Source organism: Pristiophorus japonicus, chromosome 1 (assembly GCF_044704955.1).
Source record: "Pristiophorus japonicus isolate sPriJap1 chromosome 1, sPriJap1.hap1, whole genome shotgun sequence".
Taxonomy (NCBI): Eukaryota; Metazoa; Chordata; class Chondrichthyes; family Pristiophoridae; genus Pristiophorus; species Pristiophorus japonicus.
In genome coordinates, this window is record NC_091977.1 from 441,158,162 (window position 1) to 441,180,304 (window position 22,143).

Sequence of the window (22,143 nt, forward strand, 5' to 3'; positions counted from 1 at the left end):
CTCTCCGACCTGCCTTCCCTGTACGTGTGACTGGTCCACCGGCAGAGCATCATGGAATCACTCCAAAGTCAGCTATTTGAGCAAAATAATGTCCCAGACAAAGTTTTATTTTGTGAAGCATGTGTTTGTATGTGGGCGAGAGGGAAGCAGAGGTTTTATAGCTACACAAAGTGTCTGTGAAGACTACAATATGTTTTGTTTATGGTTACCTAATAAGACACAAATGTACGTAAGGTTGGCACACAGTGTCAAAACACCCCAGATGCTCTGTGCCATCATGTCAGGTCAGGTTTAAATTTGTGATTTCTACACTCATTATGCGACCATGCCATTCCAAGTACTTCCCTGTAGGGATTGAGGGAGAATTTCTTCCACTTGCTCCCTCACCTCCACCATCCAGATGCAAACATTCATGCACACTTCCTAGTACTGCTGATACAGCACCATAGCCAAAGGCCTGGGAGCAGTTGACCTATATGCCTGTCTTCTTAGTCAGGGAGTATGAGAAAAACAATGATGAGAAGTTCTAAATATTAGGAACATATTTTATATATTTTCCGATTCACTCCAAAATAGGCGATTCCACTGCCTATTCTTCTGTTGGTTATTCCACAAGATATTTTTTCCCCTATAATTGGCTGTAAAATAAACTTGATATCACAATGCTGCAAATGAAATTAATATTTCTTCTTGCTACTTTGTATTTAATAATTAGTTTCTGTTGATTGGGTGATTTGAGTCCTTTGATATACAATAGTGAAATTTTGAGAGTCCTGAGAGACAGATTCATATACTGTTTTGGGGTGATTGTTTTCTGTTTGAAAGAGCTGCAGGTTTACTTTTCCCATTTGGGATTTCTGAGTTGGAGGGTGCCCAGTTTTCATTTTGTTCCTGTGCTGACCCTCACCCTCACTGTATGCTATTTCAATGGATGTGTTGCAATATTTAAGTTAAACACTGTTAAAATTACAGACAAAGGAATTGTAAACAAATGCACCCAAGTGTTCATACTCTATTATTTGCATACCTAATTTCAAGGCCTTGTATTTCTGTGGGAATACCAGGAGTTGTGCTGCTTTCTGGAGATGATGATACTAGCAAAGATATGGGAACTGCCTCAATGTCACATTGGCATTTGTCACATGATGAAGTCTGCCACAACTAGCTAACATACAAAGGTGAACCACAAAAATTAACACACAGGCCCTTAATTTGTCACAAAAATTAATTAAAAGTTATTTTTGCCCAAGGCTAAATTAAACAGAAGCATTTTCTATGTTAATAGGCAATCTGGACTTTCCAATTTGAAAAATAAATGAACTTTAAGCACACACAACTAGTTTTCCAGGTATTAGTTAGCCAGTATGGAAGCAGCTCTCCATCACCTGGTGATACAATCTCTCCAAAACAACTAACAGCAGCTTCTGTGAATGCAAACATTTCCCTTCAAGCATATTTCTGTTGTAAGGATGAAATTAGTACATTAATTCATTTAATGTTAGGAACTAAATATTGGTAAAGTTTGGAGCCTGAAATATATATTTAATTGCCATCTATATTAAATTCGGAACTTCAATCACAAGTACTGTACTGCCATTGTAGACAAATCTTTTTGAGATGACACCAGGGCCTGCAAATCACTCATTAATACCTCATATTCAACCCGATAATTGCAGCATGACTGGTACAATGGCATGGCCCACAAATGTTTCTGTGACTGATATCAATCCATCTGTGATCAAACAACCTGATGTACAATGTGGCTTGAAATTATTGGTTTCTCCATCATTTGATCTAGTAGTGTGATATGCCCAACTGAACTTGGAACATGCACCTGACTTTCTGGCCAGATATTGGATATGCGAAGGGCCTGCATTGGTGCTGCCACTGGTTGATGGTTTACTTTTCATTTGGTCTGTAATAGTAGATTCAATACATTTTCAGACATTGACATTAGGGAGTTTTTGCCACGAGAATCAGTTGACAAACTCAGTGCCATCATCACCCCATTGCTCAGTTTCTTCCACTTTTATTGCCAGCAGAGATCAGGTCATATGAAATGTTTCTGAGGGACCCTTTGCAGGGCAGATGTTGGCTTGTATTCTTTTCCACATTCGGAACGATTCAAGCTGCACATCATGTAATAATAATTTCAAATAAACATTGCCAATAATAAAAAATATACACTTACAAAATGGGTCACATTTCAATTTGCATACCTTGGCTGAAAGTTGAACAGCTCTATTGTTATAGGTATTGGACCAATCAATTATCCAAAATATGAAATAGTATATGGTGCCATAACGTAACTTTAACATTCATATTATTTGTACTAAATAAACAAACAATGCTTGGTTTAGAAAATTTTATTTTTCATAAATATATAATAAATATCTTAAAATGTATTCTAGTTGTTTAAGAGTTTTCTCAGAAAAAAAAAGTTTATTACATTTGTAACCCATATTGTCACATACAATCTGTGAGAGGTTGGATTTGTGATAAATCAATTCTAATATAAACATTGTACTCTTAAGGGCTGGAAGACCCCAGTAAGCCCTGGACCCTCTGACAGGACAACTAAGCATGTAGAGTAACTCATGGCCAACTCAGTAGCACCGGCTGTGTAAATACTATAGCTCAGGGTCAAATATATTGCATTCACTGTGATATCACTCAAGTACAGTTCATTTCAGAGTTAGCTGCTGTTGATTTAAGTATGATATTGATTTCTATTGGTTTTCAAGCATTTAAGGAATAAGCCCTTGGCACAGTCAAGGTAGTTTAATGGTTTGAAAAGAAATTCATCACGCCCAAAATTAAAAGAAAATGCATCAGCATTACCTGTGCTTTGTTACATTCCTTTTCAGGCAAGAATGTTTGTCCTAGCAGTATCTGTGCTTCTTCCTTATTAAATATTGTATTTATGATAGTTATTCATATGTTATATCATTACATTTACTTTATAGTAATCAAACTGTGAATAGTTGCAATGACTGAGTCAGTATCAATACAAGCTGCAAAGTGCTACAAAATAGGTTATTTGGGCAAGTGTTAAATTGTGTGCATATGCATTCTCTTCTGAACAATACAATCATATTATGAATTGCAAATATGTTGAGAAAAAGATTGAATTGAAACTACTGGCCCATTTATTAAATAATAACCCTGAGGATTTCAATCTACCGTTGATAACATAGTAATTGTAGAGGTTCAGTGCCAATTGAGTATGCAAAAATCAATAATTATGATAAAATGATGAAGTAGTAGTTAGAAAGTGATAATTAAAACAAATATTTAAAATTAACAAAATAATCAACTTACACAAAAGAAAGAGACCATGTATAAATTGAAATTTAGTCTGAGCATAATGGCTCTGTCATTCACCCTTTTGTTAAATTCTGGACAAATTCAAGTAACAGTCTGGCATTTTAAATACATGATGATACAAGTAATAATGTATTTTACAATGTGCTCAAATACCAGTGTTGGGATTTATAATAGTTTGGTCAGTAAATTTAAGACATGAAACAGTGGGAATGGACATATTTGAAGAGTTACATGTCTTTCAGCTCATCTCTATGCTCAAAGACAGCTTGAATAAATTGTTTGAAGACTCTGTCCATGTAAGTGGTCCATCGAGGAAATATCCCTTCCAAAAAGCCGATGTGACCACCGTGTGTAGTTAGTAGTAGAGCAACATTTGGGTTCTGTTTGGCAGACTGCACAGGTATGGCTGAAAGAAATACAAATGTCAGTACAGTAATGTATAAAGTTATTGCCAGCCATTCAACAAATGAGAAAATTATTAACAGTGAAGCCCACTGAAGAGGGGTCAGCTTTAAGTTGAGAACAAATAATTTCCACACGCAAGTCCATTTTCACGCACAGCAAAGTAATTTACCATAAGTAAAATTAATTTTATAAGATTAATATTTTAGTTTACAAATTAAATATGTGGCTAAGATTAAATTGACTACAGTTCCTTCAATACCATGCTAAACAAACTGAGATTCTGCCATGAGATAATGAGTATTTGGATGTTTAATACATTTTTCTGTAACACCCCTCCTTGCTATTTTAATTGAGATGTTAACCTATTTACAATAAATGGGTTATCACTGCCACCAAAATAATGGGGCAATGGAATTCCAGATGAACGTATTAAGCATTTGTACGTTATTATTTTACAATGCAATTTCAGATCCTAATTGCTCCAAAGTCATAAGGGGAGAAATTGTGTAGCGTTGGGAATTGGTAAGAAGTGGACGGTGTGCCTGGAACGCATGCCCGAAGCCGTCGGTTTGAAGCTTGCTGCACATTGGGCCTCATCGCCATAAAACCTGCAGAACCCAATCAGGCATCCCGATGCAGCTCATCGGTCAGGTCCATGGAAAATGTAGTTACCTCTGACACAAAACCGACCTGCAGGCAAGTCCTGGTGGGAGAGGCAAATGAGAGGAGAATGTCCAGGCTAGCAAAGACCTGCAGTGTTGTTGAGCTAGGAGGAATATTCCTGCTTCGTTTGGTTCCACATAAGCGCAAGTATAAAAAACCTTTACTCACCTTTTCACCGACGGCCGCTGGAGATGGTGTAGACCCTGAAAGACTGAGTGAAGCATGCACAACGCAGTTTATGGCAAATTTTGGAGCGGGGTCTTAAAACAGATGTTATGACCCTAATTATCATTTTCAAGAGGTCTAATCCCTGTTTCAGATGGGTGCCCTGAATAATTGTAAGGTGCCAGCTTTCAATTTGGCATTCGGCACATTCGGCGAGAGAAAAAAACATCACAACAGAGATCAATTTCTGCCCCATCAATACTTTTATAAAAAAAAAGTTTGCTGTTGCTTTAATATTTAAGCCAATGGAGGTGTTAAATGTTGGGTCAATTTTCAAAATATTCTTTACTGACGCAAATTATCTTTGCAACATTATTGTAATGTGTCCTAAGCTTAAATAAAAGAGACTACAAAAGTATGAAGGCAGAGTTGGCTAAAGTGGACTGGGAAAATAGATTAAAATGTGGGACGGTTGATGAGCAATGGCAGATATTTAAGGAGATATTTCATAACTCAACAAAAATATATTCCAATGAGAAAGAAAGACTGTAAGAGAAGAGATAATTATCCGTGGCTAACTAAGGAAATAAGGGACGGTATCAAATTGAAAACAAGGGCATAAAAGTGGCCAAGACAAGTGGGAGGCCAGATGATTGGGAAACTTTTAAAAGCCAGCAAAGAACAACTAAAAAAATAATAAAGAGAGGGAAGATAGATTATGCAAGTAAAGTAGCACAAAATTCAAAAACTGATAAAAAGTTTCTAGAGAGTGGCTAAAGTAAATGTTGGTCTGTTAGAGGATGAGACTGGGGAATTAATAATTGGGTACAGGGAAATGGCAGAGACTTTGAACAAATATTTTGTATCGGTCTTCACGGTAGAAGACACTAAAAACTTTCTAATAGTGGATAATCAAGGGGCTATAGGGAGGGAGAAACGTAAAACAATCACTATCACTAAAGAAGTAGTACTTGGTAAAATAATGGGACTAAAGGTGGACAAGTTCCCTGGACCTGATGGCTGGCATCCTAGGGTCTTAAAAGAAGTGACTGCAGAGATAGTGGATGCATTGGTTGTAATCTACCAAAATTCCCTGGATTCTGGGGAGGTCCCAACGGATTAGAAAACCGCAAATGTAACGCCCCTATTTAAAAAAGGAGGCAGACAGAAAGCAGGAAACTATAGACCAGTTAGCCTAACATCTGTCATTGGGAAAATGCTGGAGTCTATTATTAAAGAAGCAGTAGCAGGACATTTGGAAAAGCATAATTCAGTCAAGCAGAGTCAGCATGGTTTTATGAAAGGGAAATCATGTTTGATAAATTCGCTGGAGTTCTTTGAGGGTGTCATGAGTAGGGTGGATAAAAAGGAAGCAGTGAATGTGGTGTATTTGGTTTTCCAGAAGGCATTCAATAAGGTGCCACATAAAAGGTTACTGCACAAGATAAAAGTTCACGAGGTTGGGGATATGTATTAGCATGGATAGTGGATTGGCTAACTAACAGAAAACAGAGAGTCGGGATAAATGGGTAATTTTCCAGTTGCAAACAGTAACTAGTGCGGTGCCACAGGGATCGGTGCTGGGGTCTCAACTATTTACAATCTATATTAATAACTTGGATGAAGGGACCGAGTGTTATGTGGCCAAGTTTGCTGATGATACAAAGATGGGTGGGAAAGCAAATTGTGAGGAGGACACAAAAAATCTGCAAAAGGATCTAGACAGGCTAAGTGAGATGGAGTATAATGTAGGAAAATGTGAGGTTATCCACGTTGACAGAAAAAATGGAAAAGCAAATTATAATTTAAATGGAGAAAAATTGTAAAGTGCTGCAGTACAGAGGGACCTGGGGGTTCTTGTGCATGAAATACAAAAAGTTAGTATGCAGATACAGCAAGTAATCAGGAAGGCAAATGAAATATTGGCATTTATTGCAAGGGGGAATGGAGTATAAAAGCAGAGAAGTCCTGTTACAACTGTACAGGGTATTGGTGAGGCCACACCTAGAGTACTGCATACAGTTTCGATCTCCTTATTTAAGGAAGGATATACTTGCATTGGAGGCAGTTCAGAGAAGGTTCACTAGGTTGATTCTGGAGATGAAGGGGTTGACTTATGAAGATAGATTGAGCAGGTTGGGCCTATACTGAGAAGTGATCTTATCGATGAGGAAGATAATGAGGGGGCTTGACAAGGTGGATGCAGAGAGGATATTTCCACTCATAGGGGAAACTAAAACTAGGGGACATAGTCTTAGAATAAGGGGCTGCCCATTTAAAACCGAAATGAGGAGGAGTTTCTTCTCAGAGGGTTGTAAATCTATGGAATTCTCTGCCCCAGAGAGCTGTGGAGGCTGGGCCATTGAATATATTTAAGGTGGAGATAGACAGATTTTTGAGTGATAAGAGAATAAAGGGTTATGGGGAGCGGGCAGTGAAGTGGAGCTAAGTCCATGATCAGATCAGCCATGATCTTATTAAATGGCGGAGCTGACTCGATGGGTCAGGTGGCCTACTCCCATTTCTTATGTTCTTATTTTCCTGAGTCTGCCATCAAGCACACTGGATTGCCTGGTGCAGCAGATATCAGAAAATCAGTCAGGCTTCTTTCCGGGTTGCTTTGACCCACCTGAGTTTCTGATATTTGCTGTTGAGTATGCAAAATAATAATAGTTTGTTTAGTCATGTTGTCTTGCAAAAATAATTTGAGGAGAACTTAATTTAAGGAAGAATGTTTCTAATTATTTGATTAGTAGTCTACTGTTTTTCTCATCATCCCTGCTCCACATACCATTGCATACTCTGAGAGAATTACCCATATTATGAGGAATAACTTTGGTCATTGGAACCACAGCAGAGACCAAGACAGCTCTATCAAACTACAAATGTAGCTGCAGCTATGTGGCAAATAGTAAAGCTACACAGTATTTGCAGCACAGAAACCTGCCATTTGGTCCAACACTGGTGTTAATGCTCTGCATGAGCCTCACTTCATCTGCCACTAGCAACATATCCTTCTATTCCATTCTCCCTTGTGTACATATCTAGCTTCCCCTTAAATGCATCTATGCTATTCACCTCAAGTACTCCATGTGGTAGCAAGTTCTACATTCTTATCACCCCAAGTAAAGTTTCTCCTGAATTCCTTATTGGATTTATTGGTGACTATCTTACATGGTTCCTAGTTTTGGACTCTCCCACAAGTGGAAACATCTTCTCTACATCTACCCCATCGAAACCTTTCATAATTTTAAAAGACATCTATCAGCTCACCTCTCAGCCTTCTCTTTTTTTAGAGAAAAGAGTCCCAGCTTGTTCAAGCTTTACAAAGAGTTTCAAACTCCCAGTTTTGGTATCATCCTGGTAAATCTTTTTTGCATCTTCTCCAGTGCCTCTATATCCTTTTTGTAATATGGAGACCAGAACTGTACTCCGTGTGGTCTAACCAAAGTTCTATATAATTTTAACATAACTTCTCTGATTTTGAATTCCATTCCTCTAGAAATGAACTCCTGTTCTTTGTTAGCATTTGTTATGGCCTTGTTAATCTGCATTGCTACTTTTAATGATTTGTGGATCTGTATCCCTCGATCCCTTTGCTCCTCGAGCCCATTTAGACACTTACTTTCCAAGGAATAGGTGGCTTCCTTATTCCTCCTAACAAAATGCACCACCTCGCATTTAATCTGTATTGACATTTATTTACCATTTAGACACCCATTGTGGAAATTTGTCAACAACATCTTGTATTTTGTCGTAGTCTTTCTCAGTATGAACTGTGCCCTGCAATTTGGTCTTGTCCGCAAATTTTGATATTGTACTTCTTAGTCCCGAGTCCAAATAATATATATTCAGTTTCTAGTCAAAGAGCATTGTCAAAGCATAAAAATTATTTATGTGGCTGTTTTGCAGATAGCTTTTAGCACAACATGCTTACATTTATCTAGCAGAGGCCTTTACTTTTGCTAAGATGTTTTTCTCTATTTCACCCCCACAATAAGAACAATAACTATGTTCAGCTAATGACTTTACTAGCCTTTGGTTTTGGAACAAAATTACTCAGTGCCCCCTTTGCACAGAATACAAAATGTTGACTGGATGTCCTGAAATGTAATTCTAGCTACTTAGTAAGTAGCAGCGAACTCTGCAGACAACTACATCTACCAACTAGAACCTGCATTCCACTCAGATTTGGGTGGATAAGAATAATTATTGAGAAACCAAGGTGAAGGCCTAGGCCCATAGTCCCATTGTGCAGGACACCACTACCAGTACTGAAAAGAATAACAGAGCAGGAGTCAAATAGAAAGACAGGGAAGGAGACAAAAAGCAACAGAGAGTGGGAGCCAAACCAAGATTCTTAAAAAAAAACTTTTGTCCATGAATAATACAATAAATGTGGAATGCAGCTGATTGGAGTTGAATAATGTAGCTGGAATGTTAGACTGATATCCTGAAGGTTTTGCCTAATTACTTCAGGGGTGAGGGAGAAATTTTACAGAGATTTATTTTATTAGAAATTTAGGGAGGGAAGTTTTAACCCCCAAGGACGAATGTGTTGAGGGCAGGTGGGAAGTAAAAATCTTTTAAATCTCAAACCCTACTCCAACCAGGCCACTTTTGGTTTTACCGTGACAGATTATGGGGATGGGGGTGGAGGTGGAGGGAGGGTGGGGGAGTGACCAATCTGCTCTCAGGAGGCTGCGTGCCCTCATTTTAGTAGGATGTTAATTTTTAACCCATGGATGTTGGGTTTCCTGGGGCTCAGGAAACCTGGCAGGTAAAAGGTGGCAGGTAGATAAGTGCTTCTGGGCAGGAGGAGCAGGAGTGTTTCCTCCAGGCCCACAAGATTACCTCTTTATAGACCCTGCAATTGGCCAACCTCCCCACCCCCATGATATCTGACACCCCCTGATCTCCGACTCGCCTAATCTCCTCCCCGATCTCTATGATCTACTCCCAACCTCAACGATCTTTCCTGACACCCCCGATCTAGACCCAACATCGACGATCTCCCCCCCCCCGACCCCCACGATCTCCTCCCACCCCCCCCCGACTTGCATCTGAAAAACCCGACCTCGATCTCCAACGCCCCCCCCCCCCCCTCCCCTGTGATCTCTCCCTCCTCTCTGCTCCCCGGTTGTGGCCTTGTGTCGCAGACTTTCTAGCCCAACAGGAAGCCAGCCTGTCAATCAGGCTGGCTGTCGAGTGGGAAACCTACTGAAACAATTTAATAGACGTCCTGCTATTAACTTCAGCAGGGCGTTCAGGAAACCCGAATGTCAAGGGATCCCGTCCAGAAATTCTCCCCCGCCCCGCTCTCTTCATGAACCAGATTAAGTATCGGGGCCTTAGTCACTCAGGAGATTAGGGGGTGGAAATTCGTTATTGCTCATTTAGAGTTGGTGACACCGCCTGGTCGTTGATTTTACTGCCTGGCGATAATTTCCACCGTCAACCGCGAAATTCAGTTTTACCACCTGAAGAGGGGATTGGAGCAGCAAATCAGGTGTTACACAACACTCTTGAAGCGCTAAACGGCAGTAAGTGGGGCGGTAAAATCTGAGCGGTAATCAGTATTTGTAGCTGCGTAACAGACATACTGACGCCATCTGGATTCAATTGAGGCGGTGATAGGACGCGGCACTGCCTCATGCATATCTTTGCTGCCTACGCACTCTTACTAAGAGGGGGACGATGGCAGAGGCGAGAACTCGTCAGCATGCTCACTGGTTCTCCGATGCCGCCGTGGATGCAGTCCTGGATGGTGTGGAGAGGCGACGTGAATTGTTGCGGAGCAAAACTGGCAGGAAGCCACAGCCGCAGATGTTCTGAAAATTATGGAGGGAAGTTGCGCAGAGCATATCTGCGAGAAACACAGTGCCCAGGACTGTCACCTAATGCAGGAAAAAGTTCACCGACCTGACGTGGTGATGAGGGTGAGTATGTTTTACATTAACCTTAGCATGCCATGGTCTGAGCTCAATGTCTAGTGTGTGCAGTCACTCCTCAATCAGTATGTGTCAGATCCCATGCTCTTCGTGGGTGAGCACAGATGCAACATTCACATTTGCAGCCTCAGCCACTCCCTGGGCCTGCATGTGCATTTAACTTTCCTGCTCCATTGTTGAGACCCACCTCTGGTCTTGTTATCCCCTCAGTCTCCAGATGCTTGTGGAAGATGGTAGTCTCACCTTAACTGTTAGGTGCTGGCCACCAAATTCCAGCATTGCCACACCGAGTGCACGCAGCTACTCCGAATGACATTGACCTGTGAAGACTCTCACACAGTAACATCTACTCAACTATGTAAGGCATTTCAGACAGACGAATAGAAGCACACTAACTCAGACGTTCTGTTTCATCTTACAGACCAAGCTAGCGCATAACTGGCATGGGCAGATACGTACCGGAGGAGGAGACACTGACCTCCAAGCCCTCAGTGCTGTGGAGGAACGCGTTTCGGCCCTCATGGGTGCACAAGTGGGTGCAGTGGTGGTGGGTGAGGCCGAGCCCCCTCGGGACAGTGGCAGTATGTTGAGGACATTTGCAGCCTCTATCTGGCCACTTAGCCCTGACACCACAATTCTTCCCCACTTTCAGAATGCCTTTCCCAGTCCTGGCCCCATCCTTTGCAGCTGACTACTCTTCTCTGGCTTTGTGCTTTCAGATGATGAACCAGAGGCCCAGAAGCCTGTACGTCAGCCATCCACTGCCGGCGATGGTGGAGACGGAGAAGGAGGCGGAGAACATGTCTCTGCCAGTTACTGAGGAGCCAGGGGCCTCAGCACATGGGGACAGCACCTCAGTCGAGGAAGGCGTGGGCGGGGATTTGGAGGTGTGTGGTGCTCTGGGACCCAGCAGCCTGCAGCAACTCCACGGGAGAGGGGAACCCGGGGGCCAGCTCCCCAGAGGGTGAGTGCGCACCTGAGTGATGCTCAGCAGCACTCTGATGAGGAGGCCGAGCTGGAGGTTGTCGCAAGACAATCATTGCAGATGCATAGCGATCTGTTGGGTTCCCCACTGGAGAAAGCCAAGATAGAGCTGCGAGGCTACTCGGGAGAGAACATTACTGTATCGGTGAAACACAAGGATCAAGTTCAGAGCTTGCCTCTAATAGTAGTGGCAGGAGACAAGCCTGCCTTACTAGGAAGAAATTGGTTGGGATCACTGAAGCTGGATTGGCGTGAGATTTTTCGTGTCGAAACGAGATTTGCGTCAAAGGATGATGTCATCAAGAATTATCCGAAGGTATTCTGTGAAATGGGCAGTCCGATCCAAGGCTTCAAGGCTAGTATCAGGGTACAGAAAGACACTAGGTCGGTTTACTGCAAGCCACGTTCTGTACCATATGCACTCAAGGAGAAAGTTGAACAAGAACTCAAAAGACTAGAAACTGAGAACATTATTTCTAAGATAGATCAATGTAATTGGGCTACACCCATTGTTGTTGTACCTAAGTCCGATGGTAAGGTAAGATTGTGCGGTGATTATAAACTAACCGTAAACCAGATTCTAGAGGGTAATGTCCCCAATATGGAAGATTTGTTCACAACACTGACAGCTTTTCTCAAAGTTGGATCTGATAAATGCCTACTTACAGCTGGAATTAGATGAGGAGTCCAAGTCATGCTTGACTATAAATACTCATCTAGGCCAATATCAATTTAATAGACTACCATTTGGAATGTCTTCCGTCCCTACCATATTCCATGGAGTAATGAACCAGATTTTGCAAGGTATTGAAGGGGTATTACGTTATTTAGATGACATACTAATTGCAGCACCAAATAGACAACTACATAATAACATATTGAATGAAGTCCTCAAACGGCTAGAGAAGCACAGAGTATGAGTGACTGCTCGCATGTGTGAGTTATTTCAAAACTCACTGGAGTACTTAGGGTACAGAGTAGACAAAAATGGTTTACATTTAACCAAGGAAAAACTGGATGCAATCAGAAATGCACCCACTCCCAAGAATGTCACTGAACTTTGATCATTTTTGGGTCTTTTGAAATATTATGGGAAGTTCCTACCAAATTTGGCTACAGTATTACATCCACTGAATGACCTGTTGAAAAAACAGGTCCATTGGAAGTGGTCAAAAGAATGCGATACAGCATTCAAGGAGTATAAAAGCAAATTGGTAGAGAGCACCATGTTAGTTCACAATGACGTGACTCAGGAGATCAAGCTAGCATGTGATGCCTCTCCATATGAAATTGGGGCAGTAATCTCTCATGTATTACGTAGTGGGGAGGAGAGACCAATTGCTTTTTCTTCACGCACTCTCAGTGCCAGTGAGTATAATTATGCGCAAATCGAAAGGGAAGCTTTGGCATTCATTTTTGGGGTCAAGAAGTTCCACAAATACTTGTATGGTCGTAAGTTTACTCTCGTTATGGACCATAAGCCCCTGACAGCAATCCTCCATCCAAAGTCCCCAGTTCCAACATTAGCTGCAGCCCGAATGCAGAGATGGGCTTTGATTTTGTCAGCATATATATATAATATTGAGTACAGACGATCAGCTGATCACAGTAATACTGATGCTATGTCTAGATTGCCTTCCCCGTCACAAGTTACACCTGATAGGGAAGAGGTGTTCTATTTTCATACATCAATGAACTGCCAGTCACAGCTGAAGAGATTGGGAGGGCAACCAAATGTGACCCAGTTATGACGAAGGTGTATGATTATATTGCAAATGGATGGCCAAACCAGGTAACAGACAAAGATATTCATCCAGTCTTCGTTCGTAGGAATGAATTATCAGTTAATAAAGATTGTATCATGTAGGGTGCAAATAAATTCAGGTCCAAATTATTAGGAGACCTCCATGACCAGCACCTGGGAATGTGCTTGACTAAGAGTTTTGTACGCAGTAACTTATGGTGACCAGGTCTTGATAAAGATATAGAGTACATCGTCAGTCAGTGTACGACATGTCAATCGGTAAGCAAGCAACCACCATCAGTACCATTACAGCCATGGAAATGGCCTCCCAGGGTGTGGCAAAGGCTACATATCGATTTTGCTGAGCTAGAAGGGCAACAATTGTTCATTGTGATTGATAGCCATTCGAAGTGGGTCGAGGTGTTTCCAATGTGGAAAATAACAACAAGTAAAACATTAGACATTTTGCGAAGATTATTTTCTTCATTTGGCCTCGCAGAAGAAATTGTTTCGGATAATGGATCACAATTTCATTCAGAAGAATTTGCACAGTTCACGAGCAAAAATGGTGTGAAACATAATAAGGTCCCACTGTACCACCCTGCTTCAAATGGTGCAGTAGAGCGCACTATACAAATTGTAAAACGTGCCCTCATCAAACAAATCCAAATCCAAAGAAACGACAGTTGTCACTGGACTACAAATTGGCTAATTTTCTAATAACGTATCATAATACTCCTCAGACAACTACTGGTAGAACACCAGCAGAGTTGTTTCTCAAATGACAGGCACGAACCAGATTCTCGTTGTTAAAATCACACTTGGCACAATCCGTAGAAGAGACACAATTATGGCAGAAAGAGAATCATGATAGAGGTAGAGTAAAAGAGAGGTGTGAAATTAGATCAGAAGGTGAGAGTGAAGAACCATCACCATAAATGGGTAAAGTGGTTACCAGGAAGAGTGGTGAAGATATGTGGTCCTCGCACATATTTGGTCAAGATGTTTGATAATGGACAGATTAGGTTTGTTCACATTGATCATATTGGACCACAAATTGGCTAATTTTCTAATAACGTATCGTAATACTCCTCACACAACTACTGATAGAACACCAACAGAGTTGTTTCTCAAATGACAGCCATGAATCAGATTCTCGTTGTTAAAACCAAACTTGGCACAGTCCGTAGAAGAGACACAATTAAGAAAGAAAGAGAATCATGATAGAGGTAGAGTAAAAGAGAGAAGTGTGAAATTAAATCAGAAGGTGAGAGTGAAGAACCATCACCATAAATGGGTAAAGTGGTTACCAGGAAGAGTGGTGAAGATATATGGTCCTCGCACATATTTGGTCAAGATGTTTGATAATGGACAGGTTAGGTTTGTTCATATTGATCATATTTTACCTACAGACATGGAAGCAGTTGAAGGTGGGAGTGATTCTATTATTTCTGACTCATCAGATAGTTCTGATACACCAGTAGCATATCCTACATCCAGTGGACTGGAAACAAATCCAAGAGAAAGTCAGAAATTAAGTCTGAGTCTGAGTCAGAAAAACAAACAGTCTGAAGTTAGAGAGAGTTCAATTGGAAATCAAGGGCATCCATTGGAGGAAAACTTCTCTCAGGATCAGCCTCGAATGAGTTTAAATTCGACACCATGTTTGGAAGGTTCTGTTTGAGAGTGAAGGTATCCTCTTCGAAACAGAAAACAAGTGGTTAAGCTTGATTTGTAAATATGGCAAAATAAGTCAATATCCTTTGTTATGTATAACCATGCAAGTTATGTATGATGATTGTTTGTTATAATAACTCTTCATTAAGGAGGGAGAAGTGTAATGTCTGTAGTTCCACACTGTGGACACCTGTGTTACTGCAGCTAGTGCTGTTAATAAAGAGCAGATCACCTGACCAGCAGGTCAGGGGTCACTGGAACCTGCAGCCATTTTTACAGTCGCACATCAACTGGACATTAAGGGAGTGGTAGCCCTTGCGACTGCTTAGCGTCTCTCCATTGTGGGGCGGGGCCCGCAATCCTGGCGAAGCCACAGAAGTGCAGATCCTAGTTCTCCCTGGACATGCTGAACTTTATGTAGTCCATTCGTCTGCTGTAGAGAGTGTCGGTCACCTGGCGAATGCTGCAATGTACTGCTAACTGCGAGATGTTGCATATATCGCTGACAGGAGCCTGGAAGGACCCAGTAGCATAGAAGTTGAGCACTACTGTCACTTTTACTAGCACTGACAGCTAGGTCCTGGTGCCGATTTCAACTTCGAGGTCTGTGTGCAGGAGGTGGCAGAGCTCCATGACCAGCTCCTTGCGGAACCACAGCCTTATACACTGCTCCTCGGACATATCAAGGTATGAAGAATGCACATGGTAAATCCTGGAGGGGTGGGGGAAGGGTGTAAGGCCTCCTGCCCTGACGTCTGCGGCCTCTCCTCTGGCATGGACCCACATTGGCCAGATCCTGTCTGGTAGCCGGAGCCTTTGAATTCGTTGCTGCAGCATGACATCGTGTGCCATTACTGCCCCCATCAATGTTGCCGAAATGGTATTCATCAAGGTAAGTACTCAGCAGCAGCACGCCAACACCTAAGCACTCTGCTAGGAGAATACGTAGCATTCACCGCAACCTCTGTGCCCCGGTTGCTTTCCCCTTATATACTGCACCGGCATCATAACCTTGACTTGTGAATGCCAACTTTTTGTAGCAAGATCCCCGCCAGCCAGTAAGTGAGGTGCAAAAACCAAATATCGTGTGACTGGCGCCAGCGAGGCGTTGCACGTGTACTGATGTCATGATTTCCCTGGCGGTAGTAAACGAGGTGGTACTTTTTTGCTGCAAAAATTCAACTGATGTTTGCTGCAGGTGGTGACATCGCCGAACATCAGTGTTAAGCCGTTTGAGCTGAGGTTTCGCCTCTCCTGGGGGCTATTGATTGGCGGTAACCACCAAATTTTGGCCCCTAGATGTATTGGATAAAGTCAATGATAGGCCAAACTGTGGATAGTTTGTTGAAGAATTTGATAGACCGAATAATTTTGTTCCAATTTTTATGGACGTGATTTTGCTGACCTCGGCGGGTCCGTGGCGAGTGACATTGGTGGCAGGTCCCAACCCGGCTGGTGTCTCCATCCCGGCCTCTGAAATAAATTTACCTGATTGGGCATGTTAAGCATGCCCAGCGCGTTTGCCGGCCAATTAGAGGAAGCAGTCTGGTGATGTCATTTGATGACGCGTCATCAGCCGGTTTCCTTAAAGGGACCATGTCCAAATTTATTTTTACATTTGTGCTGTCAGTGTTCTACAGCACTGAGGTGCTGCAAACACTGACAAGCACTGCACAGAGATTCAGTGCTGCACCCATGCTCTCCCATGACTCCCTCCATATGACACACAGAGGTCCTCTTCCTTTCCCATGGGTGGAAGAAACCTCCCCAGGAGATCAACACAGCCTGCTTGCACATTGCAGAGGAGGGCACAAGCAGGGATGTCGTCAGGAGGACCTGGATGCAGTTCCGCAAATGTTTCAATGATCTCAGTAGATCACAAAATATTAGTACAAAGCCTTACTCAATGTCATTCTGCTGTGCCTCTCATCACATCCCCAACACTCTGACTTCCCTACCCTACTCTTGCACACCCTTACCCACACCAACTTACCTTGCCCCTTCACCCAACCTCTCTATCTACATTGCCACTTCCCCACTTATCACTAGCCACCCCTCACATTCACCCTCATCCTAATGCAATCATACCATTTAACAACACACACGGGTAGACACTTGGGTGTTTTATGCAATGTCCATGTAAAGTTTCTGTTAATGCGGTGTCAAACATTGAAACCTTTATTTTCAACACTTTGCGTTCTTGGACAGATTTGTGTGCATCTTTGGAAGTGGCTTAGTGAGTTGCAGTGAATGGTGAGGCATAACTGTACCCCTGCAATGGTCATGAGTGTGAAAGGAATGGCTTTGACATTATAGGGATGCTTTATGGTGTTGGTGTGGGGTGGTGCCAACCTGACGCATCACGTATAGCATCAAATGAAATAAATCTGGCCATGGTGAGGCCATCCCTGGCCTCCCAGGCAGCAATGTGCTCGTACCCTGTGCAGCATCAGTTGATTGCAGAGATGGTTGGTGTTGTTGGTGCTGCTGGTGTGGCTGGTGCTGCTGGTGTTGGTGGGTATCTGAGGAGCAAAGTGAGAGAGTATAAAGGGCACCCATGCTGATAGGAATAGAGATGACAGAAGCAGTCTGTCATTGGTGAGAGAGGTAATGAAGTCAGACTGGATTGAGACGTGTAAAGACTTGCAGCATGCTGAATCTGTATGTGAAATGCAGTGAGGAAGAGCTTGTATCCGAGGGAAGATATCTGTAAGGTGGGAGCTTTTATTTTACATTTAAAGCTGTCAACCCAACTGCTGATTCAATGGCCACTGAACTCCCGCCTCAGCTTGACAGATGTGATCCCCAAGCAGTGAGGACCCCGTGGGCTCAAATATATTCTTAATCATCTTTAAACAAGGTCATAATGACCTGAATTATGTCCCTGCTGCTGCGTGTCAGGCCTGCTCAGTGCTGACAGATCCGACATCAGGGAAAGGTGAATGGCGGTGGATTAACAGCGGAGTCCTGACCCACTGGGGGAAAAAAACACTTTCCCACTGATCACACCCGCTGATCCCTCTGGAAAATCCAGCCCAATGTTGCTATACGATAGCTAAAAATTTGTTTAATTCTTCTCCAGTAGTAAGTGGTAAAATAAAATTCGAAATATGAAAACTGTTTTTCCTGATGATGGTAATAATACTGATAATTAGATAATTTTACCACAGTAATCTATTTATTCCAAACCGCTTATATAGAGAATGATGTATCTTCCTTGTGGTAAGAACACAATAACTAGGAGCAGGAGTAGGCCATATGGCCCCTCGAGCCTGCTCCGCCATTCAATAAGATCATGGAACCTATCTATTGCAGCCTTGAATCTACTCAACGATTCAGCATTCACAGCTCTTTGGGATAGAGAATTCAAAAGATTCACAACCCTCTGAGTGAAGAAATTCCTCATCTCAGTCTTAAATGGCTGACCCCTTTATCCTGAGACTATGACCCCTAGTTCTAGATTCTCCAGCCAGGGGAAACAATCTCTCAGCATCTACCCTGTCAATCCCCCTCAGAATCTTATATGTTTCAATGAGATCACCTCTCATTCTTCTAAACTCCAGAGAGTATAGGCCCAATCTACTCAAATCTTTTTGGTGAGCCATGGGATAGCCATGTTTGTTGCTACAGTGGCTGCCTCGTACTATCTGTTTTATACTACCTCTTGTGTTATTTGACATGGAGTGGGCTGATTTAGTGTTTTCTTTAGCAGAACAGTCTCATCTGTGTCTACTTCAGAGATTCTCCAGTGCTGGGAACTCTTTCCATATGTCAACTGATCTGTGTGGAAGAAGACCCCTGGTGGGAGATGAAACCTGCATAATAGTTGTTTGAATGTTGAAACCATATAAGAAAGCAGCCATCAGAGCATTTACAAAAGATACTGTGGCTGACATTCGGACTTTTCTCACTGGGGACTGCACTGCAGATAGTCCTGCAGTTTCCAAGTGGTCCATGGTCCTGAGGTGTACAGAAAGCTTCCTGCTTGACCGTACAGATGTGCCGTTGAGGATTCTTTCATGCTCACTATTAGATCTTGCAGAGTTAATGATGGTAGAAATGTTGCTCAGATATATTTTTAATTGCAGTTGCCATGTTGTCAAAATCACAGGGCTTTGCAACTGAGGAAGAATATGAGCTGACCCTTCAGTAAATAGATTCCTCTTCCTCCACTGACTTTGCTACCTGCTGCTGCTCACTCTTACTCTGTGTATCATCTGGTGTGCCTATCTCAAACTGACTACCTTAATCCTGTGGAATGGATGTCTATGGTAGGTGGAGTGAGTGAGATAAGGGTACTGAGGAGCTGGCTTCTTGGAAGCTACTAGGAGCAGTAAATGCCTTTTGTGGGCCACCTAAAAAAGAGAATAGGAACATATGTTAAGTTTCTGGCTGTAATTGGCCTGCGCTCGGGAGTTTACTGTTTAATGAGCAGGATATCCAGTGCTGATGCAGGGATTTACAAATCTGCAGTAACAGTTTAAAGGGGACCGAGTTTTTGTGATCAGCATAAACTGATGAAATCTTCAAACTTTTTTTGCATGAGAGTATACTGTACGACATGGTATTGTACTTAAAAGTATATTTGGAGCAGTCTGTGTGAGTAAGAGAGAAAAAAATATGAGAAGGCTAGTGTTAGTCATGAGGTTAATAGAACAAAACCAAAAAATATTGGAAACATTTCGATCAGTCAGCTTCATGGAGACTTCAGGTTTCTGCTGTCTCCAGCTGACCAATGGAAAATGGTCTCTCGATTTCTTCTATTTTTTTATATCATATAATGTTGATTAATGTCCAAGTTTATAATACATAAATTATAAGGGAACATCCATTGACCTTGTGAACATTAATATCTGAGAGCAGCTATTTGAAAAGCACAAGAAATACATTAGCCAATTCCATCATTCAACAACTGGACTCCAAAAAAATCAATGAAAAGCACTTTTCAAGGACAATAGACCTTGAAGAGAACCATAATCCAATTTAACATAGCTATTCCATTTGTTATAAAGCCAAGGTAAACAACTTAATTTTTGCATTACATCAGAAAGAATTGTAAGGCTATTATATCTTGCCACACTCCATCACATCTAGAGCTCTGCATTTTCGATTATAGTGCTGGAAAAAATTCCAGGTAATTAATAGACTTTTCAAAAGCAGATAAGAATCTGAAGGAAAAATATAAAAGAAGAGAACTTGGTGGAAATCACTAAAAAAATTATGTTATGCAGTTGAATAAAAAGTGTACTGCAGGATTATGCTCTGCGTGATACCATAAGTACATAAAAAGCAAATGTATTGCATGCTCAACTGATTTTCTCTTTTTATTACTGAATCCATACTAAACAATTAAACAAACGTTTATATCGTCATTCTTTAATACATATCTACTTTTTGCATTCAAATGTATACCCAAATGCTCTCGACTGCAATTCTCTTCACGTGTTTAAAAAATGTAAAAGACAAAACAATTGGAAATCAGAGAAAAAAAATGATAGGGTAGAAATTACGTCACAGTTACAATTTGGAGCTGTTGTGGGAATCCTGCCAGATGTGCCTCTGAGACTCAACAGGGGCCTACATCAGCTGAGAACAAGCATAGATCCCATTCTGGGCCAATGAAAGCCGTAACATTGCCAGATCCAATGAGAGATTAATTACTGTTACAGAGGGGCCCTGCTGTTACCTCAGAATATAACCGTTCTTTTACAACGTGGAATTTTTAATATGAAGATGATATGGCATCCATTAAAGAATTACACAATGTGACCACTTTATTAAGACAAAAGGCAAGTGTCCAATCTCAACCTGGATGCTAAAGACTCCCACCTGCAGCCTTGGCTGATGACACTAAGTGTTCCCTAGGACACCAGCACAGCTACAATAAAATGGGGCCCATTCTGTCACTCTGATTATATTACGGCACATGATTGGAATGTTAAAGTCAAGTGGTTGGGAAAATGTTGGAATCCATTATTAAAGAAGGAGCAGCAGGACATTTGGAAAAACATAATTCACTCAGGCAGAGTTAGCGTGGATTTATGAAGGGCAAGTCATGTTTGAAAAATTTGCTGGAATTCTTTGAGGATGTAACGAACAGGCTGGATAAAGGGGAACCAGTGGATGTGATGTATTTCGACTTCCAGAAGGCATTTGACAAGCTGCCACATAAAAGGTTACTGCACAATGTTATGTTCAGAATAACTCCACAAGACTGTGTAATGTAAGCTCAAACTATTGTGACCTTGGTCTGTTTAATGTAAATCCAGAGTGAGGAAGCAGCATGGTAGACTGCCTTTTATACCTGCTTGCCCGGGGTGTGCAGGTGACCTTTGGGTCTCCCACAGGTGCATCCCCTGGTGGCAAGTCTTACACACTAGTAAAGTTTACATACATAACATCACTCCCCCCCCCCCCCCAAAGTCTTAGATACAAGTTATTTACAAGTTGCAGTGATTCGGGGCTCTACGTTCCTGGGTTGATCGCCTGAGTTGAAGTCCTGGCATGGATGAGTTGGTCGGATCATTGCTGCACTGCAGCACGGCTGGTCTGATCGGACTGTCGGGCATGGTGGGTTCATCCTCGTGGTTGACAGCGAGGTCGGTTGCTGGTTGGGTCTGTGTTGGTGGATCATTGATGGTAATGGCCTCTTCAAATTGTTCCTGGTTGTCAGTGAATCACAGTTTGGTCTGATCCAAATGCATTCTGCATGTTTGTCCATTCAAAAGTTTGACAACAAACACTCTATTCCCCTCCTTGGCTGAACCAGTGCCAGCAGCCCATTTGGATCCATGACCGTAATTAAGAACAAACACAGGGCAATTAACCTCAATGTCACGCGATACAGCAGTGCGATTGTGGTACACGTTATGCCGGTGACGCCGGGTGTCTACATGATCATTGAGATCCGGGTGGACTAAGGAGAGCCTGGTTTTGAGCGCTCTCATCATTAACAATTCTGCAGGAGGAACACCAGTAAGCAAGTGGGGTCGCGTCCGGTAGCTGAGCAGAACCCGAGATAACCGGGTCTGCAGGGAACCGTCCGTCACGCATTTCAAGCTCTACTTGATAGTTTGGACTGCCCGTTCTGCTTGACCATTGGATGCAGGCTTAAACGGGGCAGACCTGACATGCTTGATGCCATTGCGGGTCATGAACTCGTTGAATTCCGAGCTGGTGAAACATGGTCCATTGTCACTAACAAGGACGTTAGGTAAACCATGGGTA

At 42.1% G+C, this 22,143-nt stretch overlaps 1 protein-coding gene across 1 annotated transcript in view; it reads right to left on the reverse strand.

The window, feature by feature from the left end:
* Positions 1-3,485: 3,485 nt before the first annotated feature.
* Positions 3,486-22,143, reverse strand: part of abhd3 (abhydrolase domain containing 3, phospholipase) — a 163,290-nt gene continuing 144,632 nt past the window's right edge. The window contains exon 9 of the mRNA XM_070876030.1: positions 3,486-3,733. Coding sequence (XP_070732131.1) covers positions 3,555-3,733 — 179 coding nt within the window. The 3' untranslated portion in view covers positions 3,486-3,554. The remainder of the gene's footprint in view (positions 3,734-22,143) is intronic.